General features: G+C 37.4%; 1 protein-coding gene across 4 annotated transcripts in view; it reads right to left on the bottom strand.

Annotated features, from left to right (window-relative positions):
- Positions 1–26,608, bottom strand: part of Asb5 (ankyrin repeat and SOCS box containing 5) — a 42,465-nt gene that overhangs the window by 10,580 nt on the left and 5,277 nt on the right. Inside the window, exon 3 of one of the 4 annotated variants that reach the window (XM_075986778.1) lies at positions 25,579–25,704. In XM_075986778.1, the coding sequence (XP_075842893.1) occupies positions 25,579–25,681 (103 nt within the window). In that variant the 5' untranslated portion in view covers positions 25,682–25,704. Of the gene's footprint in view, positions 1–1,014; positions 1,152–7,472; positions 7,672–23,669; positions 23,990–25,578; positions 25,705–26,608 lie in introns of those variants that run through there. The other 3 variants (XM_075986775.1, XM_075986777.1, XM_075986779.1) reach the window with 3 other exon arrangements.

Raw genomic sequence — 26,608 nt, 5'->3', positions numbered from 1 at the left:
CAGTTTTTTAGTTCCTAACTAATGATGTAATAAAGTTCAGCATTTTTTATTTATTCTAACAACAGACACTAAATAATGTGATTCTACTTCATTATGACTACACATTTTACAACTGTTGCTATGTAAGACAACTGAATGATAAGAATGACAAAAGCCTAGAAAAATGATCTTTGAAGTTTATTTTAGGCCCAGACCTTCCCAGCATCATGAAGGCCTTTAAGAATCAGCAAAGCTAACAAGGTTTACAGCAGAGGGATCCTCCACAGTCCTTCCAGCAAGGTCTCTTCTGCATTCTAACGATGGGTTCACCTTATTGACTGTACTGATGCTTACAACAGCTGGTTCCAGCTTGAAAACAATAAGTAACTGCATTACACTTTTTCTTCATGAATTCATCAAGTAATTAATCAACAAATGACTCAATCTATGAAAGAAATTATCTATAAATATACACATCACCTTATACAAAAATTATTTGTTTCAAATTGTTCTATTTCAAAATGTCTTCACCAATCCCTGCTTTTTTCTGTTAGTATCAGAAATTTAACCACTACAAATATCTATTCAAATATATTCAATGTTAAATATCATACTTCTCCATATGGACATGCTTTATATTATTTTTCAAGATCAAACAAGATAAAAATAGCTTAATATATAACTATTTTGTAGTATTTCAAATTTTTACACTTTGTGTATCTAGGATCAAAGGGAAAATCCTTTGAAAAATGTTTATCTTACTCATCCAGATAAATTATCAGTATGGAATTTGTTTTTTTTACAAAATGTAACTTTCATCATGCTAATCAAATTCATACTGCTACAGTGTGTGGAGCTATGCAGGGGTGACTGTCTATATTTAGAAATAGAACTAGTTCCCAGACATCTGGTTTATTATTACAGGGTAAGCGCCTGCTCTTAAATATCACATTGCAAGAGCAAAAAAAATTCATGATTTCATATCTATATCTGTATCTCTATATATACACAGTTTCATAAAGATCTATACCATACCTAAGTCACCGTCTCCCCATGGCACTTCAAGCCAGCCGCTGCTGAGGTAAATTCGACTCATCTTTTTTTAGCAGCATGAAAAAAAAAAATCCCTTGTCATTTACTAGCTGTGCTCAGCCATTTTAAAGAGCTGAAAGATCCTTGTAATATGATGACTTGTTGTTTAGAACATCCGAATTATCTTCAAAATTCTATTTTTCTAGTTGATTGCCCTCTTTGAGAAATAGTAACCCTAAATTATTTTTATCCTTAAGACCATGGATCCTGTCATGAAAACAAAAGCATTTTACTTTTACTTCTGTCCCTGGCTACGGTGACATCATGTTGTTATTTAGATAGTCTTTGCCTGTTCCAGTTCTTAGCCCCATCAATATCGTGACAACTGGACTCACTGAAGAGCTGACTTAGCAATGATATGGAGGACTTGGGCGTTTGGGTACTCTGGCTTTTTTTTTTTTTTAAAAAAATATTTTCCCAAATATGAATTGCACCACACTTACCTCAAACAAGAAATTATAATCATGAGAAAAACAATGGCATTTTTCATGTAACCTTTTCATTTTTATGGGAAATGTTGAGGCATTTTATAACTCCCCTTAGTTATAAGATATTAAACCAACTGTCTTCTTTGCAATCGATGCAGATTCACTATGAATACAAGGCAACTTAGGTTTAGGACCATAACTGACAAGAATCCTTTGTAAAACTCTGTAACTTAAGAACTTAAACACACCCCCAAACATGTAGGCTCCAGGCCCAAGATTTTTTTGTCCCTCTCTCACAAGTTTACAAATAAGTCACCAGGCATGTAATGAGCTATGTTGTATATACAAACAACCAGATTAACAGATATTCTTGAGGACATGTTTAGTAAGATGGAAATAATGTGCTGTCAAAACTAGTGTCTTCAAGAACAGAGACTGACCTTATCTTTCTATTCCTATCACCACTACGAAATTTTTCTTATAATAATATTAGCACAGCCATAGCTGGACTCTCCATGGTTATAGAAGAATACACTGAATTACATGAAGATGCAACTTATTCTAATTAGTTTTTCTTGTTCACTATGAGCCATTCATTATCTTGTAAGACAGCCTCTGCTTATGGGGTTGGACAGAATTAGAAAAACTAAGCAAATAAGACAAACAAAATGCATGTCACCCTTTATCTTAAGGAACTAAATAAAGTTTGCAGTGTCTTCACTGATCAGTTTCTTCTAAATGTATTCCAAATCAAGAGAAATGACTTTAAATATTTTTTCTAAAAGAAGGCCTTAGTTTGAGGCAGATAATCTAATCATATCAATTTGCCCCTATAGATGAATGGTGCTGCCAGGAGAAATTCTTGATTTCAAAATCAAGCCTACATATATAACAACTTATGGGACCTTTGGAAGTCAGCACCTGAAAACAACGTTTTCTTAACGTCAAAAAGGAAGGTAATTCCAACTCCTTATGGGATTGAAGTCAGTATTAATAAAGAACTTAGCCTAATGCTATGACTGTTTGAATAAAACTTCCATAAATTTAATATTTTTATGTTTTTTCCTCAAGAACTTTTAGGTGCATATCATTTTTTAAAAGAAAAGTAAAGTGTTTTCCCAGTTTCTGAAATTTTTCACAGAGGAAAAAATATTTGACCATATAAGCAATAAAATTTTCACAGAAAACAGTTAAGATTCAGCTGTTGAGTTTATTAGAATCAAAGAAAGTTACATAATTATACTCAACCAACTTCAGGTCAATGTATCTTTAGACCATAACTACAAATCATTATAGATGCTACTGGTTTCTTTCTAGCTGTCTGATCAGCGTTGGAATTGAAAGACATTACTGATCATTTTTATGATTCTTGTTTATAATATCATGCAAAACCAATGAAATGAAATAGTGAATTTCATTTGAAAACCAAACAGTGTAGGGATAAGTCCCGCCCCTTAGGGGGAGTGTTTGCCTTGGGATAATGTTTACCTATAAATCTGGCGAGCATGCTTGCAGCACTCGCCTGAACGGTGGTTCTGTAAGTCTATTTCCCCATTAAAGCTGTATATATTTTTACAATCTGTTTGCATTCATTTACGCCATTACAAAACAGTAATGTTATACTTTGATCTTCTTATTAAAAATTTTTCACACAATATATTTTGATCATAGTCATTCCCCTTCCCTGCTCTCCCAACTCTCCCCAGATGCTTCCCACCTACCCACCCACCTAATTTCATGTTTTCTCCATTCCCCCTCTAAAGACAAAAAGAAAGAAAAAACAAAGAAAAAAGCCCCCAAAATCAAAAAAAAGTCAAAATACAAACTAAAATTATTAGTATGACAGAAAACATCAAAGCCAAAAGTGCATATAGAAACCATGACTCTATTTGAGGGCTGGTAAGATAGTGCTGTGGTTAAGCGCATTAGTTCTTGCAGAAGACCTGGTTTGGTTCCCGACACCCACATGAGGGTTCACAGGCTTCCATAACTGTGGCTCAGAATATAAAACCCCCTCTTCTGATCTCCACAGGTACCAGACAAGCACATGTTACACATACATACATGCATGAAAAACTCTCACCAACCATGCACTTAAGATACATGTTTAAAAATTATTTAATGTTATACTTTAACATAGGCTTTTGGTGTTAATGAGCTTATAAACAAATAAATACATTAAGAGACTAACATCAGGCAAACTAGAAGCTTCCTGTGGTTTCCATTGGTCACCCATGAACATTTTGGTTCCTTTTTCTTATTATGGACGAGTAAATGTCAGGAAATGTCTAAGCAAATATAGAGAGAAATAGCTTTCTCATGGTGTTTCAGTTTTGAATACTGGCTCCTAATTGTTCTCACAGTGAGTGCCTCTTACAAGAAACAAATTAGCTATATATAATGAACAGAAGAAGGGATAACTTATTTATGATTATGAAGCTCTATATCATCAAACCTTTTTCATCTATCATCATAAATGAGATGAGTAGGTAAGGAATGGTCACAGTACAAGGACAGTCATCATGAGTATATAAATGAATAACTCCACAGCTAGAAGTCAGCCTGATTCCTCTAATAAATCTTTTTTTTTAATTTATTTATTTGTTAAGGATTTCTGCCTCCTCCCCGCCACCGCCTCCCATTTCCCTCCCCCTCCCCCAATCAAGACCCCCTCCCTCATCAGCTCGAAGAGCAATCAGGGTTCCCTGACCTGTGGGAAGTCCAAGGACCGCCCACCTACATCCAGGTCTAGTAAGGTGAGCATCCAAACTGTCTAGGCTCCCCCAAAGCCAGTACGTGCAGTAGGATCAAAAACTCATTGCCATTGTTCTTGAGTTCTCAGTATTCCTCATTGTCTGCTATGTTCAGCAAGTCTGGTTTTATCCCATGCTTTTTCGGACCCAGGCCAGCTGGCCTTGGTGAATTCCCGATAGAACATCCCCATTGTCTCAGTGTGTGGGTGTCTTAGTACCCACATTGGAACATTCATTCAGATAACGTTCTGACTTCTCAAAACATTTTTAAAAGCAAACTCATCATTTCCCGAAAAAGCAGCTACTTTTTGTTTTCCTTCTCCACTGGTTTAAAAGGAATTCCCATCCTAGCAAGTGGCCATAGTGACATAGTCTTAAAGTTAAGTCTACGTTGTTCAAGAACCTCATACGCATTTACCATTCCTGTGTTTCTTTGATAGGAATCAACTCTTAGTGGCTCAGATGTTCTCTTTTCATTGCCTGCCCTCTATGTCAGACTGTGTCTTTCTGTCCACTAGCTCTTGAGATCTTTGCCCATCCCATGGTTATTAAATATCACAGGTTGGGTATCCCAGTTGTTTTATCCAGTTCATTCTTCTCTAAATTTTACACTTCAGTCCCAGCTGCTATCCAACCTCTTCCTTTAGATGAGTAAACAGGCATTTCAACTTAATTGAATTCTTGATTTGAAGCAGCCCGTAAATTGGTAAATGGCAATTCTACTTATCTACTTTAATAACTTTATTATTATTATTACTATTATTATTGAAAAACTAGTAATAATACAAGGTTTCTCTGTGTCACCCTGACTATCCTGGAACTTGATCTGTAGACCAGGCTGACCTCAAACTCACAGAGATCTGCCTGCCTCTGCCTCCCGAGTGCTGGGATTAAAGGCGTGCGCCACCACCGCCGGGCCTCTTAATAAATTTTTTAAAGTAAACAAGTGCTTAAATGGAGATGCAATCATATGATTCACTCTGCCTTGAATCTATTAGGGGTTCTGTTTTCAAGGTTTTTATATAGTGTACCCCTCTGTCGTCTAGGCCATACTGGAACTCATTAGGTAGCTTCGGCTGGCCTCAAACTCATGGCCATCAACCTGCCTCAGCCTCCAGTAGGCTGAGATTACAGAAGTAACCTACCATGCCAGGACTCTACTTGTTTCATTTAGTCATACTGTCATCGTTTCATGTCACAAAATACAATTCTGTAGCATTTTACATAAATACTATTTGGTATTAATCACTTATCATAGTCATATATATTACTATTTACCTTATCATGTATCAACTAATTATCAGTACACTTATTGTTACATTTAATTATTTAATGTGTGCCTGTATTTGTACATGTGTGTGTGTCACAAGCAGATGCAGGCCAGCACATGAGGGTGGCGATCAGAGATCTTGTGGGAGGCATTTTTCTTTCTACTATGTGGGTTTCTAAGGCAAACTCAGGTTGGCAAGCTTGACTAGGGGCATGCACCTTGTACCCTCTGAACCATTTTTCTGTGTACAAACATTACCCATGGTGGTTACCCCAGTTGTTTATCTCCAGACCAGTCCTTTCCTCTCAAATTGAGAATTCATGTCCAGCTAACTATTCAACTTTTCCACTTAGATATTTAAATAGATAATCTAACACAGTAGAACTCTTAATTTGGAGTCCTTAAAATCTCCCTATTGGTAAATCACAATTCAACCTATCTATAATTTTGCTAGCCCTCAAATGGCTTCTAGATTTAGTAAATCAGCAGATTCACTTAGCTTTGTGAATATCCCTCCATGTATGCTCAAGAAATTCCTAAAATTTTAATCCTTACCATCAAATGACCCCCATCAGGACTGGACCTATTTACACTCATTAACAGTGTTGGAAAATCCTGAAGCTTAGTCAAGTAGAAATTTGCTAAGTCTTGTTTTCCCCTCAAAATATAGTGAATTTCCCATTTACCATAATTTCAATATAGTCAAGGTAGGTCAAAGGTCATTATCATAATTAGATTCTGAGTGTAATTATGTAGCTTACTTTCAACCTCCCATGGAGCCTCTATCAGCACTAAGATGCCAGAGACTCACTTAGGTGAATTCAGGCCCTTTTTTGGCCATCTCTCACACATCAATCATTGTCACTTCGCAAGGTCTACCCCTGGGATAATTTTCTTTCCATTTAACGAAAGTCTAAAAGATCATTATTTCTTCCAAAAGCACTGCATTCACTGCGGACGTAAAGGCTTAGCGGGACACGTGAAACTACTTGGTGATACTTTCCAACAGCTGTTACTATTCCCAGGGCATCATAAACACACAAGAGAAAAACAATTTGTAGGTCACTGAATTAGGCTTTCATATTTTAAAGTGACAGCTCATTTTATTTATTTATTTATTTTTTGCCTTTCTGCCTGTCTTCTTTGCAGTCAAACTGTGCTCATGCTGTTCGGCTTTTTTATTGTTAAGCACATTGATAATCTTAAGTAAGGAGATGTGTTTGTAGTGAGGAGAAACAATCCAACTGCATGCTTCAATCTTTTAAAAATATGTGTCTGATTTATAACTGCTTTATTTGAAAATGAATAATTTATAAATAACAATCTTCAAACCCTATTATACAGTAAACATAATTGCTACGATGGGGTAATAGTTTGTTTCCGATTCCACATTTCCAGCATTTAAATCTTTTATGGACTATATTGGTGTCCTGTTATTTGCTAAGGTATTTTCTGCTTTTAACATAAAGTTCCCTCCCAGAACCGCTCTTTGAACTACTGTGTTCAATCTTCTTCATGCTTAACACAATTTTCTATCGTTAAAATTCACAAAATGTAAGGACATTTCAACAAAGACCGTGCACTCATTTTCTTAGTTAAATCACCCTTCTAGCTTATGGTCTAAAATACATGATTTAAAATTCATATTGTTTCTAAACAGCCTTTTCCTGCATCATAGCCTGTTTCCATTCCCATGCCAATGTAGAGTTCACTGCTAAAACGCAAAGAGGATTAACACAGCATCTAAAAGTTGACCATTGTCTTTAATATCCAATCACAGTGGAGACTTGGCAGATGCATTTTCAAACACACTAAAGGATGAAACTGCTGTGCAGTCCTCTGCCACGTCATACGTTCCCGAATCTACATTCTGGAAAGCGCCCACAGTTTAAAGTTAGTATTTGCCAAACTAGGTCAATGTAGTTTACTGCAAATGGCTGCTATACTAACCTTGACTGGTCAGAATACCCCAGCTAGCTTTTCGCTTAGAAGAACATTCCTCTACATTTGCTAGTTTTCTTTTCGGGAGGATTTGCTTAATGGCGTTCCCTTCCACAGCAATGTCTGCAGACATACTTTGGTTGGTGTGTTTGTCTGTAACAAGCAGGTGTCATGGATACAAGTGCTCTTCCCCAGAAGAAATATTAGCATCTGGCTCTCTACCTACTTTTTCCTCCCCTTCTGACTTTCACAACGTTTCCTGTGTGCTGCCTGGAGAAAAGCTTCAGCACTGAGCTCTATTCAGAAATACTTGGAAAGGGGCTGGTAGATGCAGTGTGGGGGAAGGGCCAGAAAGGCTGCAGCATTTTCTATTTTTAAAGCGGAGACTCTCCGCAGCAAGAAATGTTTAACTGTTTGTGTGATGCAAATCGTGAAATACTACTAAAATCACTTGCTGTTGCTTTAATGTCGAAACCTATTTCAGTGACATGCACATCAACCAAATGTAAAACTGCCTACTGATAAAATGTAAAACTGTCCACTGATGAAGGCTAGATAGAAATTCATAGTCAGAAGGCTCAGGCTCAAAGATTCCTTCGGCCTTACCCCAGCATCATCAGAAATAAGCATTATATATGCATACGGATCCGTTGGTATCTAACTTGTGTTTTAATTTTGTGAGTATCTAAGTTTAGACTTCTTATTCCCATAGGCACAGCTCACTACTGTGATTTTTTTCAGCGGTCATTTCTAAACCAGAAGACGTCAGTCAGTAGGCGACTGAAGTACGGCTGAGATTTTTTACCCTAAAAGGTAAAAGGAGAAGAAGTTGGAGAGATGAGTGGAAAAAACTAAACATGTGCCTGTTGTTTATTTGTTTATTGCTAGCATGTAGGATTGAGCAGGGTTAACAGTCCACGGTGGAGGAAGAAGAACAAGTAAAGTGTGAAGGGACTCCATGGATTAACTGAGCTGCTCATCATATTACAGGATATTTACATATTGAGATTTGTCCAGATGAAAAATGGTGACAGAGCCAATTATCTGCCTTCATTTCTTTAGTGCCATCTTTAGGGCTCTAGCTGCTATTGGCCATAGAGGGAATGAAATAATTGGAGCTCTGTCCCCCTGTAATAAGTCAAGGAGGAGGAGAACGAATCATTTAATAAAGTGATTTTCCATGCTTTACCTGTTGACATCTGCTGCCACGTTACAGTGCTGCTACTTACATCAAATAAATCACTAATGGATACCCCAAAACATGTCTTTCTTATCTCAAGCGCTGACGTGGAAAAGTCACCTAACTATCTATACCCCTTCCTCACTTTCTAAAACATTGGCTGGGTGGGTGTCATCATACTCTTCTGTCTCTAAGAGTCTTTGATTCAGTTTTTATGGCACACATAAAAGAAAAGTTAGTACTGGAGTTTTAGGCACCATATATTGCCACTGCAAAACCTAGATATTCCCAGTAAAACTTACGCTCAGAGACAGCTCAGCTAGGGCAATTGGTATGGGTGGCTCGTTCCCCAGATGAAATAAAGACTAGAAAGGCCTATTCAGTGTTTTGTATTGACTTGAGCCAATGATACTTGACCACTGGCTCCTTGTGGCATAGTTTTACACTCACTAAGAAAGTATGATTGTTACAATAAAAGTAAATAATATTTTTTGTTTAAAAAATTATAAGAAACTTCAGTTTTAGGCTCGGGATTTTTCAGCTTCATGCTTTTGTTAATGTAAAAAAATAAATACAGGAAGATTCAAATACTGGAACAATTTTGTCCTTAAAACAGTCGTAGATACAATGTATTATATTAAACTGTCTATGTCTGACTCTCCACCTAAGTTGTATAGTATGACCGCAAGGCCTGAATCACTGTGTTATTTCCCTGGCCCATCTTTTAAATGGCATGCCATCTTAAAGAGTAACACAAATACGAAACTTAAGGAAATCTCAGAAGTTTTTCTAAGTCTTGGGTGATGCAAATTTCCAGTACAGCGAAGGGGTAAAATAACCAACATAATCTGTACTGTTTTCTAAAGATTAATTTGTTCTTCCTCCTCTTAAAAGTCTCGCTTTGCAGCCAGTGGAGACCACTACAGAGAAACACAATGGGACCGAATGGAGAGATCAACAAATCAAGGGAAGTATAGCCCAAGTGAATGCAACTACATCACAGCTCCTGCATCTGTGGCTCCGACAACATCATGAGAAAGAAGGAGGAAAGACTGTAAGAGCTAGAATACCAGGAAGTCTTCTGTGAATCCATCTCTCCTATAAATGGCTATATGAGTAGGACCACAACAATGGCAATATCAATGGGCATGGGAATGTGGAAAGGGTATAAGAGGGTCTCACTCCTAGATGAGTAACTACAGGTAACTAATGACTTCTGGGAAAAGGAGAATTAGCTTGTACCAGAAATGGGAATCCTTTTTGGTATTCGATGCAGAGGACCATCTTTGAAAGTCCATACACACTACCAACAAAATCAGGCTCAAGCAGGTTATATAATATTTGTTCATACACATGCATAAATATACACATGTGTGTGACAATAATAGTCAAAGAAAAATTACTAACTTCAGGGAGGTTATGGGTTTGAGTTTGAGTGAGAGTAATTGGGAGAGCTGGAGGAAAGATAAAGGGGTGATACGATTATATTTTATCTATCTATCTATCTATCTATCTATCTATCTATCTATCTATCTATCTATCTATCCACCCATCCATCTAGCTGTCTGTCTATAAAAGAAGACACTGGATTTGATCATAACTATATACTTAACTGAGTTATGTTTTGACTTGCAGATAAACTGAGGCAGACTTTTTCCATTTTAATATTGTAAATTACTCATAAGAAAGGGATTTTTAAAAGTGATTTCATGGATTAAGAAATATGATATAGGTCATTCAATAAAAAACTATAAACTATTGAATAGAAGATGCTCATTTTATACATGATCTGCTTAGCTACATTATTTCATTAAAATAAATCGCAGTAAATTAAATATTTGAAATAGATACCTTTAGATGTTGGTTATCTGTGTACTGTTAACTCTACTTATATAGAAGAATCTAATATCTTTCCTAGCGTAAATGCAAAAAGTAAGTTGTATATATAAGGTATCATTAGGTTATGATGAGTAGTTATGATATTAGTATGACTAATCTCAGATAAAATACTAGGGAAACTAAGAAAAATCATTTTCCATAGAAGATTATGGACTCTAATTTATTAAATATTAGAGAAAAAATAACGAAAATATATTATGAACCAGAGCTGACCCAGTAATTTCTACTCATAAAGGCTGAAATATAGTGTTGGAATATGAAAGGATCTGATTTTATTCCCATTTTCATTAGTGCCAATGTGTCTAAACACACAGGCATCTTTGGTGTGGTGACTAGTCCCCAGTGAGATGATGAAACTGGAAATGATTCAGAAAAAGGCACCGAAAGTCACTTAAGACATGGAAGTTCTTATGGAGGACAAAGATTCTTCCTTCTAGACACTACAAGCCAGAAAGCTAAAACCTGAGAAGAAGTATGACAGAAATCTATATAAGGATGTAAGACATGATTAGGCAAATATGAACTTAAAAAAAAATAGAAAGAGGGCCTACCTGCTGACCACGTTACAAATCTAACTTCAAGGCACAATTATTTTTTTTTGATTTTTCTAGACAGGGTTTCTCTGTGGCTCAAATTTAACCTTTTTTCTTAAGTTGGCATAACCAGTCCACATAGATTATTGCTTCTCAGAGGCAGCATTTAGTTGAATCCATGATTATTCAAAGATTAGCATTTCTGAAAGTATATTTCTCAATGATGAGACTTGAATCCAGAACAGGTTTTTCTTCCACGGTCAGAAAAAGATAGGATAAACAAGCAAGCCCCTGCTTAAGTCTAGATTGGTTCCTTCCCCAGTGTTTTACCGAGCAAACACATCGACATAACCATCATTGTACTCTAAAAAGGCTTCTAGGACATTTTGGCAGCAAATCTCAGTTCATAATTTCATATATAAATATTTCAGCATCTGTCTCTACCACTTTCACTGTAATCACAGTATTCTATCAAAGAAAAAAACAGCAATTTTATTACAGAATGGCTTGAGAGTTTTTCTTTCCCATAGAACTCAATTTATAAGTTTGCTTCTACAGGGGCACTTTAATTTATATGCTCTTTAAATCCTTCATTATTGGGAAATTATTTTATACCCTCTTTATTATTGTTGTGTCTATATGGGATGTGTGTGTGTGTGTGCGCGCGCGTGCGCGCGCGTGCGCATGTCTCACATGGGCCACTCCAGTGTTTAAACTCCACTTGTCAGCCTTGCATGGCAGCCACCTTTTCCCTTTGAGCAGCCCCTTTACCCTCACTCCATGTTTACTTAACCATCCAAATTACTGATGAGTCGGCTAGGACTAGGCAGGATTGTCACTTTATAGCATCATAAAGCCCCTGAGGAAGCCTTACCTCCCAGGGGTAAGTGTTCCTCCTTACAAAGCAGCATCACTCACTCCCGACAGGCCGTGCTGGAGCTTGCTTACAAGGCCATGTGTCCATACAATTCTAGGAGATATTTCAGACCCCCATTCTTGCTCCATTTGACTTCCTTTTCTATTCTATGTGAACATGATAGGCTAAGTCTGATGGTCCAGTAAATAGATGAGGGTAGGGGAAGCCTGAGGGCAAGCCAAAGAGGAGGTCCACAGGGATTGTTATCTAACAGTTAGCATTTGTTTTACACGGCAGTGAAACCTACAGCTGACAGTCTTGTGGTTCCTGATATTTCCCTCTTGACTAGAGCAGAGTGGGTAGGAAAGGGCATAGAAAAAGTCACCCACTTCCAGGAAAGATGGTCAGTAGAGCTAGAAAATAGCACTTACGAGCAAGACGCAAAGGACATTTTATCATCAGTATGTATGGAGACAATTTTGAGAAGACATGCTACATCTTTTTAAACATCACAAACTGGGTACAATGTAAGAAACATAAGCAGGGTGTTGTCAGAACCAAAAGAAACTCCTGACAAAAGGCTGTGGTGCATATGAGCATGTCAAGGCACATGCTGGCCTCTAGGTGCTCTTGGCCAGTACCTGCTACAGAGGCCATTGGCATCTTGTCTCCCTCAGCTCTTATCCCACACCCCATCCTAAAATCTTTCTAGCTTCCCTTCCCACAGCTTCCCATTCTTCTATAACCTTGTTATTTCTGCCAGGTCATGCTCTCCCTTTTTCGATTCTTTTTGCTTTCTTGGTCCTCTTGTTCCTCTCTCTCTGTTTTCTTCTTTTCACCCCCACGTACGTGGTCAAGTACAGTCAACTACTTTTTCTCCCTGCTGAGGATTCTCCTGTTTGCCTCCCTCAATCTACAAGAAAAGTGTTCTCTTCAGTCACACCTTCGGGCAGTTATGACCTCATTTCACTCAGGGGTAAGATGCACCGTTTAAACAATGAGCCATTTCCAAGAGGAAAAGACGTGGGTGGGCCTTGGACTTCCCACAGGGCAGGGAACCCTGATTGCTCTTCCAGCAGATGAGGGAGGGGGACTTGATCAGGGGAGGGGGAGGGAAATGGGAAGCGGTTGTGGGGAGGAGGCAGAAATCCTTAATAAATAAATAAATTTAAAAAAAAACAAAAAACCCTAAAAAACAAAAAATAAAATAAAATAAAACTAGGAATGAAGAATTATTCTGTGTTCTGTATTTTTTGTTATCTTTGCTTTCAAGATAGGGTCTTGTGCAGCCCCGGCTGCCCTCAGGATTCTTCTGTAGCAGAAGTGCTGGAATGACAGCTCCACACTATCACCTCAAACTCAGGATTTCTTTCCTTTCTTTCCATGTCCCAAAAAAGCAGCAGGTTTTGAAGTAAATTGAAGCTGTGATACATTTGAAGCCTAGAAGTCTCCCAATCCTCCTGTCACTGGCTTACAAGTGCTAGAAGATCATGGATATTTAATACATGTAGTCTGGACAATGTCTACTGCGGGTTTGCTGGTGTGAATCAAGTACTGTTGTCTAAGTATTTCCTTAGGTGAACTGGAGATCAATAGGGAATTGATGGAAGGTAAGTGTTTAAAAATGCATTCTCGGGGCTAGAGAGATGGCTCAGAGGTTAAGAGCATTGCCTGCTCTTCCAAAGGTCCTGAGTTCAATTCCCAGCAACCACATGGTGGCTCACATCTGTAATGGGGTCTAGTGCCCTTTTCCGGCCTGCAGGCACAGACAGAGACAGAATATTGTATACATAATAATAAATATTTTTTAAAAATGAATAAAAATGCATTCTCACATGTTACACAGACAATGTCTTAATAAACTCAGTTATCTCTACCCCAAGGCTTTTACTGAAGTGTAAGTATGCATAATTCAATCCATGACTTCATTTTGTCAGTACACCACTCCTGAATTTTCCTTGATCATCTCCACATTTTACTTCTAATTCCATTGCTCCTAAGGTCAAGCTATAAAATCCTATCAATGAGTGCAGGAATAAAGCTTACTGGAAAGCCCTTGCTTTGCACGTTCAAGACTCTGGATGTTTGATCGCCAACATGGGAAAAGTCAACACTGAAATAGTTACTGAGCCCCACCCACGGGCCATCATCTGGTCCATTCATTCTCTACTGATTAACGGGAATGTCTAAGGTTTGCTTCAAAATAATTTACCTGAGAAATTTCACAAGTTTGTCAGTGCTCTTTACAAAAGCAAGTTTGTATGTACCAAAACATTATTATTTTTCTTTTCAATTTACAACCAGAATGTTGTTTAAAATAGAAAAATGTTCATAATAAATTTCTTAGGAAGCTCATTTATTATGCTGGATTTAATTCATGAATACTTGAAAAATTTCCCATATATTCGTAAGTAATATTATCCTAAATTTACTTTTCTTGTAGCAAATGTTAGAGGCCTTAGTAAAGTTCTGTTAGCTTGATCTCTCTCAGTATGAGGGGTATGCTATGCTAAATTATATGTTCCACCTTTGCAGAATCTGGTTAAGAAACCTTTGTACCCAATGTTGGGCTTCGAGTCACTACAGTGGCCCTCACTAATAGATTGAATGCTTATGTGAAATGGAGGAAAGCAAAAATGAAGCCGAACCTACAGAAAAAGTGTGCAACCATGTCTGTCTATGAATATATTCTTGACAAGTGACAAGAGGAGTAGTGTGGGACAATTCTGTGTTTTGTCAATTATGTTTTAAATAAATGCTGATTGGCCAATAGCCAGGCAGGAAGTATAGGCAGGAAAACCAGACAGGAAGTAGAGGTGGGGAAATGAGAACAGGAGAATTCTGGGAAAGAGGAAAGCCCATTCCTCTGCAGTCCTACCCAGACACAGAAGAAGGAAGATGTGACTGCTGACTGCCTCACTGCAAAAGGTACCAAGCCATGTGGCTAACATAGATACGAATAATGGGTTAATATAAGTTATACGAGTTAATAAGAAGCCTGAGCTAATGGAACAATCAGCTTATGGTTAATGTAGACCTCTATGCGATTTCTTTGGGACTTAACAATGGCAGGAACTGGGAAGGACAGAAACCTTGACAATGGAGCAGAAGCTGGTGTCCTACATAAAATCTTTGTAGGCCTGATTTGGGGACACAAATGGCTCAAAAAAGAGAGATTGGGTGGATTATCGATAACTGTAGATCTGGATATCTGAACTAACTAGTGGCATTTGCAAACAGGCGTAATACTGGCTGCCCCATGATAACTTTACAGGGTAAAACTGGCTGCTTTGTTATGCTGCTAACAAACCTTATACTCACGTCTCTGGTCTGGCCAATTCAATACAGAAAAACACAAAAAAATGAGAGTAATTCTAGCATAATGAAGTCAACATAGCACAAAATCTCAACAGGTGGCTGATAACGACAGCAAGAAGAAAACCACAGCTAGAATGGTTATTAAGTAGAGGAAGGTGTTACCACAAACCATACAGCTCTAAGAATAGAGACCTGAATCATTTCTGTTCAATGCATTTATGTGAAGGAAAATCCCTTTGACATGGAGAGCGTAGAGGAAAGTTTCACGTGTGAGCTAGGCTGTCTAAATGGAGTTCTGCTTAGGTCCAGTCTACCAGCCAACCACTTTCACTGCTTCGCTCCAGTTCTAGGTAATGGCTCGAGATGGCCGATATTCATGAAGGATATCACAGTATCAAACAAGGATATCCGTAATCTTTAAAATAAAATTCACTGCTTCTCTTGCTTGGGTCTTTAGCCAGTTTTGTTTTGTAGACTGAATAATTCCGATTCTCTGATACTCGTCCTTCTGCATGCTGGAGGCCAGCAGGGAGAGCAGGCAGAGTGGTGGGACAGGGAATCGCAAATTTGAGCTTTGATTTTGTTGTTGCTGTTGCTCCTTCTCTGCTTCTTTTGTAAGCATGAAGGACTGGAATAGAAGTAGCTGCTGGTGGTAGCAGAAGTTAGCAGCCAGCAGAACCTGATTGAAATTGTTCTACTTCTAGGTATTTAATGAACATATAACAACTTACTAAATACTGTAGGGGCCCCACCGATTAGTATAACTCTGACAAAAATAATCAAACACTTGGGTTCTGAAATTATTTACCTATTGAATTAACACAGTTGGCATATAAGACATGCTTACTAGACACAGCCTGGCATGATCGATCACATGCTTTTTGGCAACATTGTTTCTTATTAGAATTCTGAAGTGTTTTCTTTTTTAATTTTTAATTCTTTTGGAATTTCATTCATGAGTATACGGTGTTTATATCATTTCAATCATCCTTTTCCCTATAGCTACTTCTATGTCTTGACCATCTCTCAAATTTGTGACTTCTTCTAGAATAACTATTGATACACACACACACACACACCCTACAACAACAACAAACTAGATCCAATTATCGTTATCATTATGTAAGTATGTTTAGGGCTGACCACTTGGGATTGGATACCCTATCAGCAGTTTCACTTCTAAATTATGGCAAGTAGTATACCATTTTTTAAAAATAACAATGTTATGTAAAAAGCTAACATTTACACAGTATAAGCTGTAAGCCAGATATAGTAGGAAGTGGTTTTGGTCATTTTAGACAACATATCTCTCAAGTAAAATTTACACTAATCCATGGGAGTCCAGGTAGTTATTTCTGTTTTACTGATGAAGAAACTGAGACCTGCAGATACTAAGCTATTTTCCATGGATGACACAACTAAAGCAAGCTAGAACCGCAATAGATCTGTTTCTGTCTGACTAATGTACTTAGCCATGCGTAATGCAACTTTAATCCCCATTTTCTCTAAGGGTCTTTTATTCATTCTAAAAATATTTACTGACTTTCTTCAATATCTAAGGCACTGCTTTTCCTGTGTGCCATGAACAGTTCTTTCAAAGAACAAGTGACATCTTGTCTAGTAAGCTATAATTTCTTTCTTCAGAATAGCAATGGTCTTGAAATGTCCTCTATCATATTGTTAACAATTATTCTATACTCAATTACTTCACAAGAGTTGTAGTTATCTTAGGTTAAGTAGATATGTACTAAGTATACTTTTCTTTTTCACCTGAATATCAATTTTGTCTTTTAAAAATATCTTAAAAGTGAAAATATCATTTTTGATTCTGTAGACTTATTTCATATTAACTCTACAGAATTAAATTCTGTGGTTCTATAATAGTAATATGATTGACCTTTAAATAATTAATTCCATTTTTGAATCCAATTGACCTTCATAAATGAAATTCTAAAGATAAAATCCATCTTAGTGGATTCTGCTTTCTCAGCTTTCTTGAAAGACTCTTCCATCTTTCATATTCTTGAAATACCAGAATAATTAGGTATACAAATATTGTTTTAGGACTTAAAGTTCAGGAGATTCTTATAACCTAAATTGGTCTTGTTTGTTGACTTTTTTAACTTAAAAAAGCCATAAAACTTAATCAGTGAGCCATTTCATCACAATTGTCTAAAGTGGGAATGATAAAGGTGAAAGAAGAATCAAAGGTTTCGTTTTGTTTTTCTTTCTGTCCTGAAGCTCACTCTGTAGACCAGGCTGACCCCGAACTCACAGAGATCTGTCTACCTCTGCCTCCCAAGTGCTGGGATTAAAGAATCAACTCCTGGACTTGAAATGCTAGAAGAGTCACTAGGAAGACATTATTCATGATCTTCTGTGTATTTGAACTCAAAACCAACTAACACTTTTTCATTTTCCAAATTTACCACTGTGGATCAAAGTTTAAGGGACAATGAACAACTTCCAAATCCGGTCACACGTTCGCCATACCACATAATTCTAAAAAAATCCTCTTTGCTTTCACTTGAAGGGAAGTTATTATGTTCCTAGTAACAGGATAAAATTCAGAAAAATAAGTGCTTTCAGTTCTCATTAGTGGTCAGTCAAGGATGTGCTTAGTTGGTACCGAGTTGGGCCACAGAGGCGTTCTTACTTCTGCACTCATGATTGAAGCCCTATTATACTGTGAAGAAGTCTTTTCAGACGCTGGGTGGCTTCCTCCCACCCTCAGGCAGTCTCCCCTGGCTCGCTCTAATGAGGGACTTTACGACGTTAGGATGGAGAACAGTAGGCTTTCAGGGACTCAAGCTCAATTGTTGCCATTTTCCCTCGGACTCAAGCAGCACACTTGACAGCTCCCAGGAGCCAGTGCTTCTATTTAAGAACATGAGTGGCATTTCGGTGTTACATTTCAGTTTGTTTGTTCTCTGCCCGGAGTTTAAGACGATAAGCCTTCTGGAAAGAGTCTGTGGATTTCTGAAGGTTTCTATTTTACTCCGTAGGCAATGGTGCCATGGATATTTCAGCTGCCCTGTTGGAGAAAAGCTGCCCTCATACCACTTCACGGTTATGCACATTCCTGAGGGGTCCGAAATCTTAACTGTTCTTTCTGATCCCCTGAGAAGAATGTTGAACGGCTGCTTGGTGATTGGTCATATAAGCTTGTCAGGTTCAACAATGCTGCATACGGTTTATTAAATAATACCTTACTAACTGAGATGGTTTAGTTATAAATATTATCTTATTCTTTGGGGAAAAAAAAAACCTTTTCTACTGCCCAGCTTAGGAAGATTCATGAAGAAAGACTTGTTCCAGCTAAAGAGCGAAAGGAGGCCATGAGAACCTATCTTCCCCACACCACCCAAGCTTCTTAGTCTTTCAGCCTTTTCCAGACTCCCTTAAATATAATAAAATGACATTCAAACTTTTTCCTCAAAGAAACTCACGGAGTTTTGCCTGGTCAAAAAGTTATACAGCATTCAATTTGTCCCTAAGTTTAACGCAGACTTGCTTACTCATGACACTCTCTGAAGTAACTGACCATTCCCAGTCTAGAAGCCCATGGTTCATTTCGCAATATTAACAAAGAAAGGCTGGAAAGAAGAATTGTTCCCTGTGCTGGTGAAGAATGCCAAATGTCCCTCACAGCTCATACATACACACTTACCTACATATATACATACATACATACACATAAATACATATCCTTCATCCGTTCCTTCCACTTCAATGAGGATTTGGAGGAAAAGACATTCTAAATAATTATCTTTCAGATCACATTGTTGGTAGACAAAGGGAGTCATTGAGAAAAAAAATCTTTCTTCAATATAGAAATGTGCTTAGTATACTAGTTTTTGCCAGTATCCATTAAACATTCATGGAGACACAGTGAGGACATGCCCTGCTAAGCCCACAACAAGGAGGCCAGGCCCCTTCTCCAACATGCAGTTCATAAGGTGTATACTATGGCAAACGGACTCATTTCAACAAGGACTAAGAGACACTGTGAGGGCATGCATTGCTAAGCCTATAACAAAGAGACCACCTACCCTCTCTGATATTCAGTTCATACAATGTAGACCATGACACACTGAATCATTACAACAGGGACTTGACAAAGTACATACGGTGGTAATTATTCCTCCTATAAGCCCGTGACACTTTCATATGCTTAATCCAGTAAAGACATTAGAAAGTTCTGAGCAGAACTGTGGTGTTTGCATACAGGATCTGAGAAAAGGTGCATCATCTACTCAACCAAGTTATCATTAGCTCTAAGATTCATACTTCAGTAAAAATAAACCAATGCTTCTATGTTTCTAATTTTAAATTTGCCCTCTTTTTCTTTGCATGCAATTTGATCTTATTTATACTTCTTCGTAAACATGTATTTTCTGCCTTAAATTACGCTATCTCTTTGAGTGAACTCCATATTTTTCCCCTCACTGAATTCTAAATGTGGTCATTTTCCTTTTAGGACCTTATGAATTCTGCCTTGTTTGCTGTTTGGTTATTTTACATGTGTAATGTCTGACTCTTAATTACATTGCCTCCTTTTAGTAAAAAATAAGTAAAAATATTGTACCACATACATGCTGTAATTTAATAGTCTGTCTAGAAAGTATATATGCATATATTCCATGTGTATTTTGTGTATACTATATATATTTATATATTCATTATATATAATATGAGTATGCAACATACAACACTGTGCCAGGAATAAAGTGATATCCAATATTTGTTGGCCTGGAGTTGACTGAGGACTATCTTAACTGTGTCAATAAATAAGAAAAATAGCCAATTTTAAGAACGTCTTACCAATTTCTAAAAGAAACAGTAATACAGGAAACAAGTTAAGAATTCATTTTTATTTCTTTACTTCCTGCATAGACAAGAAAATTTTTATGAGTTGATGGACTGACCATGAGATGTCTTCAAAAAGCCTAGGAAAGCTGAGAACACCAGCATGTGCCTTTCCTAGAGATAAAAATGTTCCACAGTGAAATGATTGGGGTAAAGCTGTATGTGTGATATATATGACTCAGATGTGACACGTTGAGAAATGAACAAGACATATGGAGCAGAAGTGGAGAATTTGAAATTCTGAAACATTCTGAAAGAAACATGTGCACAGTTGGAAAAGAGAACATGAATATTGTTAGTACAGCTTAAAACTGACCTGTCCCAGGCAAGGCTACTCCTGGCTGGGTCCTCTCCTTTCATTCCCGCATAGCAATTGGTTGACTCTGTAAAATACCCACACACATTCAGGAGACTGTGGGCTTTGGTATATTGTATCTTAGTGCCAAATACAGTACCTTTGACTTTGGGCAAATGAAAATAAATAGTGTGGACTTTGTAAGAAGGAAATATAGAATGATAAAATTATAACAGAAGAAGGGAACAAATGCATAAGAAATATATTCCTAAGGAAACTTATGCTGTCAAACACTATGAGTTGTTATGTTCTCTAAGTCCAGAATTAATACATTTCTCACCAAACACAGCAGGAGAAATTATAAATATATTAAAATCTGACAGTCATTTCTAAGCTTGAAACCTTGTTCTTAAATTTTTTTTTGAGTCACCAGAGAACAATAGCCTCTTGTACAAAAGATGTTCTGGCATTCTAAAATAGAACAGAGCTTGGACAAATTAAAACATCTTTTTCGTGTAATGTCTTTTGTCATTTAGGAGCACATCTGTTGATTTCAGTTATTCCTATAGAGAGCTATTTCATCTAAGTCCAGAAAATATGTTCATGGTGGTTTTTACACATTTATATAATTTAAACCATTAAAGACCTCATCCTACCTGCCTCCTGAAAGTATTCATTGTTGACATAATTGATGTTTCTACGACAACTGATCTCATAAATAATCCAACAGTAGCACACAAAACATTATTCTTCAGAAATGGTAGAATGCATATCATTTCTGATATTGCTGGAAGCTACTACTAAGTTTAGTTATTAAAGCAAACATCAACACAGCAAGGCTTTTTGATATAGAGTAAGAGATAGAAGGTATCTTGGGGTATAGTTTACTTATACAGCACATGCCAAGCCTTTGTGACATTTTGGCTTCAGTCCTAGCACCACAAAAGAAATAAACAACCATGTATAGTTAGATATAAATCTAGCTTCTTTTTATATTTTGGTTGTACTATTCTTCAATATGGCAACTTGTTTTGACATTTGACTGAAGGTGGCATATTATATTATATACTACTTTCAAGTCTCAACTATACATATGACAAGAAATGTATGTTTGACAGTAACCATGATGCCGAATGTAAGTTCAGAAATATGTGAAATCAGAATCACAGACATAAATTTTCATGCATCTTAAGTTCCTAAGTCTCAACTACAAAAGGTCTTCCTTGTGAGGTTCAGTGTCGCCAGATACTTTCAAAGTCAACCCACAGACTCACGGGGACACATTTCTTTGAGTTAATTTCCACAGCCAAATATTCTGTTCATGAATCCAATCTATTTTGAAACAAACAAATACTTCAAAGGTGCATTTGCAACCCTCAAAGCTCAAAATAAAGAACACTGATATCAAAAGATAGACACACTATTTTGGAGTAAGTCTTAAAAATCTCAGTCTAAAACACGCTGAAGGGAACACTATGATCTAACAGAGCGTGCCTGCTTCTCTTATTTGCCAAGATGCACAGAAAGATTTTTCCATGGTCTGCTCTGCCACCTTTGTGAAGGCAGAAATACCTTTCTTCTTTTTAGTCAATGTTTCACTGCTTTATGTACGAATGTTCTTATAAAATGGAGATAAGGTCTGTCTCTGAAATAACGAGCTATGTGGTTTCTGGAAAGATACATTTTAACACCTTATAATCTCATAATTTGCTTAGCCACATCTAGAAATATGACTTGGGTTTTAAAAGCTATTTTTATGTTTTCATTTAGTACTCAAATACTCCATCTACCAAATGACATTTCCATTTTCCATGGATCATAAAATAAAGACACTGCTTTTTAATGCTAGTTCGGGATCAGTGCTGGTAGAGAATGGGTTGCGGCCTATTTCATCTAGGTTTTATTTTCTCTATGAGAACTTCTGGACACTCAAATTTTCCTCACTGAGTTTGTAGATGAGGTCCTCAGTTTACACCCCTTAGGGGACAGTCGTGACTCCACAAACCACTTAAAATTCCTCACATTTATTCAACATTCCCACACACCGACAGTAGCTTGAACTTTAAAGTGAATCACGTAAAAAATTAAAATATAGAGGAAAATCAGTTTCAACACAACTTAAAAGGCTCTTTCTTAAAAATGCTGTATTCTCTAATTATGTGATGGAAGTTTTTACTTTGAATATTTAAATTGTCTGGGGGGTATCAGGACACATATACAATATTGGCTTGGGTAATTCCAAATCAGAAATAAACTGGAAGATTACAAGAAATTAAAACGTCACTTTCCCAACCAACACATGAATCATTTTTACTATCTAGAATATTACTCCACTAGCATAGAATGGTCTTATAAAATTGAAAATCTGTGAGTGGTGGTACCACTTTTTTATTTCATCTCATTTCAACTTCTTCTAAAACGCACTGAGGAGCCTGACTGCACAAACATCAGATTTGCTTATTCATGATCCTGCCTTGTAGTAAACAATTTCCACAATCCAAACAAAGCAGTATCAATCCCTTTAGGAAAATATGTCCGTAAATGCTAGTGTCTGGGTTTTATTCCACAATAAAGTTATAAAATTGTACGATAAACAATTCTGAAATCCTCTATGTTTAATACCAATTATTTCATTTTACTTTAATTAATTGTTCAGTACTGAGGTTTGAGCCTAGGGCCTTTCATATATCAGGGGGTGCTTTCCTACTGAGCTATCCACTGTCTTCCGTTCAGTCCTCGTTGTGAGACAGGGTCTCAGTACACTGTCTTGACTCTACTTGAACTCACTAAAGCCCAGTGAGGCCCAGAGATTACAATTCTCCTGCCTCCACCACCTGAGTTGCTAGGAATACACGTTGCATCACCAGGCTCAACTGGACACTTTTATATATGACTTTAATATATCCTTTAAAAAAATCACAATGCTAAATTTAACGTTATAGGACAATTGAAGTCAAATTAGTTATCTCTTCATTATTCTCTGTAACAACAATGTGGAAAATGAAATATGTAATGTTTTAAAATGATTACTAGGCAAGGATATCTATACTTAATGCTGTAGTCCCATACTGCCCAAGCACTTATACTGAAAAACAGCTATCTTTTTCATGAAGCCAATGAAAGTAAGTTACAAGAACTTCCTCCCAGTAAAGTCTTCAAAACATCCCATAAAGAGAACCTGTGATGTTTTCTTGGATTGAAGATCAAATGATAGTTCAACTCCACTTGAAACAGGAGCCTGTGATCATAATCGTACCTTGTCCTTGGGTTACGCCATAAAATTCAGCTGCTATCCTGGCGGCCTCTTTTCGGTTGCCTTTCACGATGTAGAAATGACTAAGGATGGCAAGGCTGATTTTCACAAAAAGTTTAAAACAGAAAAGGGAGAGTATCGTAAAATAGACATTGGATAGCTGTTGAGCAAACGGCCGGCTTTCTTCTAACACCGACATTGCTGCAGAGGAATCTGCCGCGGTGCCAAGCCCCAGCCGAGTCTCAACTGTGCCTGGCTCTGTTCCGGGGTACTCTTGAACAGCTGGTCCTCAGGAAAGAAAATATCAACTGGTAATGATGTCTAAGGCTCAATTTATTTATACTGTCCATAAAAGTTCTTCGCCAGCTCCTATTGGTCTGACAATATTCCATGGAAGCAACCAAATCACGTTTCGCAAGCCTCCTGACTTTCCATTCTCCATATAAAATGATACACCCTCTTTCTGTTCCTGGATGTAGGAGTCAAATATTGAAATAAATAATGCCGATGATTTCCCTTTTTGGTATCTAATTATCAAGAACAACTGGAGGGCAGAGGCAGGGCTCAGAAAAGGCATCTGGCACCAAGCCTGGAGACCTGAGTTCCACCACTCGGACCCACACAGTGGAAGGAGGGTACTAACTTCCATTTGTTCTCAGACCTGCTTGCATGTGCTGTGGTGTGTGTGTGTGTGTGTGTGTGTGTGTGTGTGTGTGTACGTGTGCACGCACGCGCAGGCACTCACAAAAATAAATAACTTAAAAAGAAAATTGAATATTTTTATGTATTTTATACACATGGTTTATGTAATAATACTGAAGAGAAATTAATTGTTCTAACTCAAGAGTTTAAAATTTGTTGGCCATGAACTAAATCATCAGATAGTCCACAAATGGGATCTGAATGAGGACCCATTGAAGTAAATGATTACATTGATTTTGTTACACAATAGTTTATGTTTTTATATAAATTAGGCTATCCTGTCATCTATTAATAGACTTAAACTGTTAGTGCCACACTTTCAAACACCTATTGGCTGTTTTCTATATGCTGAGCCCAAGACCTAACAGTGCCTGCCACTAGGGCAGCAAAGTTTCAGAAGCAAAATGGAAGAACTTAGACAAATAAAAGATAAAGCGGCAAAATGTTTAATTCCAGCAGGAAATGAGAAGGCTTCCTGGGGATGGGGGAGTGATACACAAAAAATTACTGAACAAATATAACTGTTTCACAAAAAAAAAACTGCAAAAGCAAACCAACTAAACTTAGTCACAGGTCTAGTTATGATCAACCTAAAATGTACTTTCTAGACCTATACTCTTGAATAACAAAGATCAATTTGGGAATGAAATATATGTGTATCTTATGTATATATGAGCGGTCTTATGTATTTCCAAAAATAAATGATAATTTAAAAGAGAAATGGAATCAATTATTTAGAAAAATGATGAACAGAGACTTTGTTTTCATAAATTCAATTTACTTTAATTTTCTTTTGAAGTAATACTTTCCCTTGCTAACATAAGCATTTGAGTAAAAAAAAAAAACTAATACAAAATATTGTGATATATGTTTATGTCACCAGATTTAGGGTCTGCTTGTTTTAGATTATGTCTTAATTCTGTTAGGTTTCAAAGTAACAAAATATAAGCAAACAACAGCAGCTCTGGCGGAGGCAAGGATCATATCTGTGATGTGGCATACTGAGAAGCGTGACTTGTCATTTTAATGTGTCTCTTATCAAGACAGTCTTGACTCTCACCAAATAGTCCTAAGAGAAAGGAGACATGGCGGTTGCATACATGTGCCATCTAGGACACAGCGCCCACGACTGTTGAAGCACTGAAGACAGAGTGACCACATGGTCCTCTCTACCCCTGATGTGGAAACTGTGTCAAGAGAGTGAACTCACCGGAATTATGTTCTGGTGATTCTTCTGGCTGGCATGGCGAGGTCTGAGCACACACTGGAGAGGAGCCCGTGAACAGCTGGCCCATCACAATGCTCTGACTCATGGAGTGACTTCCCCTCCAGTGCTCTGGAATCAGAAATAAACCTGCCTTAGTCACATCTAAGTGCCTGTCTAAGGTTTCGGCCCTTTCTCTTACCAGTAAATGCTCTTATAAATAATCCCCACACAGCAGCTACTCGGTAGCCTAGATTCCTGGGGGCTAAGAAACACTTCCATTCACTACGGCTGAAGTCATCAGCCCAGCAGGCTTCAATCCCTCCTGCCTTGCTAGTAGCAACACATTACCACACGATACTTAAAATTTTATTTGCAGATGTCAAATTTAGTTTTTTTTTAATAAATTCATTCATTCTCACCTCTTTGTTTTATGAAGGTAACACCCACCCATAATAAAACTTGCCACCTGCTAGCTTCTTAATTTGAAGGCCTAATAAAATAACGTAGTAAATGATCTGAGAAATACAAATCAGATGCTAATTTCCATATAAAAGACTCCAAAACATCATCTTAAATGATTGGCAATATATAAAAGACTTTGAAAAGTATTTGTACATCCATTTTCTTGGCTTAAAATTTTCTTTCTCTTTTTTCTGAATCAAAGTAAATTTTTGCTGTTTCTTCTTTTAGTATGTTTCTTGAGAATTTAATATATGAGAACTTCATAGCATTTCCATCTCACCTTCTCCCATGCATTTAAGTCTAGGGAAGCAGACGGCAGGATACAGGCACTATAAAGTAGAAAATAGAAAAACTTGGAGGGGCTCTATCTGGAGAGAAGAAAGGGAAATACAGAGAGCGAGGGAAGGAGAATGGATAACGTACAAAAAGGATGTTTAAAAAGCCATAGGGAGTGCCGGGCGGTGGTGGCGCACGCCTGTAATCCTAGCACTCGGGAGGCAGAGGCAGGTGGATCTCTGTGAGTTCGAGGCCAGCCTGGTCTACAAAGGGAGTTCCAGGACAGGCTCCAAAG

Source organism: Microtus pennsylvanicus, chromosome 9 (assembly GCF_037038515.1).
Source record: "Microtus pennsylvanicus isolate mMicPen1 chromosome 9, mMicPen1.hap1, whole genome shotgun sequence".
Taxonomy (NCBI): domain Eukaryota; kingdom Metazoa; phylum Chordata; class Mammalia; order Rodentia; family Cricetidae; genus Microtus; species Microtus pennsylvanicus.
This window is presented reverse-complemented; position numbering and strand designations above follow the sequence as displayed.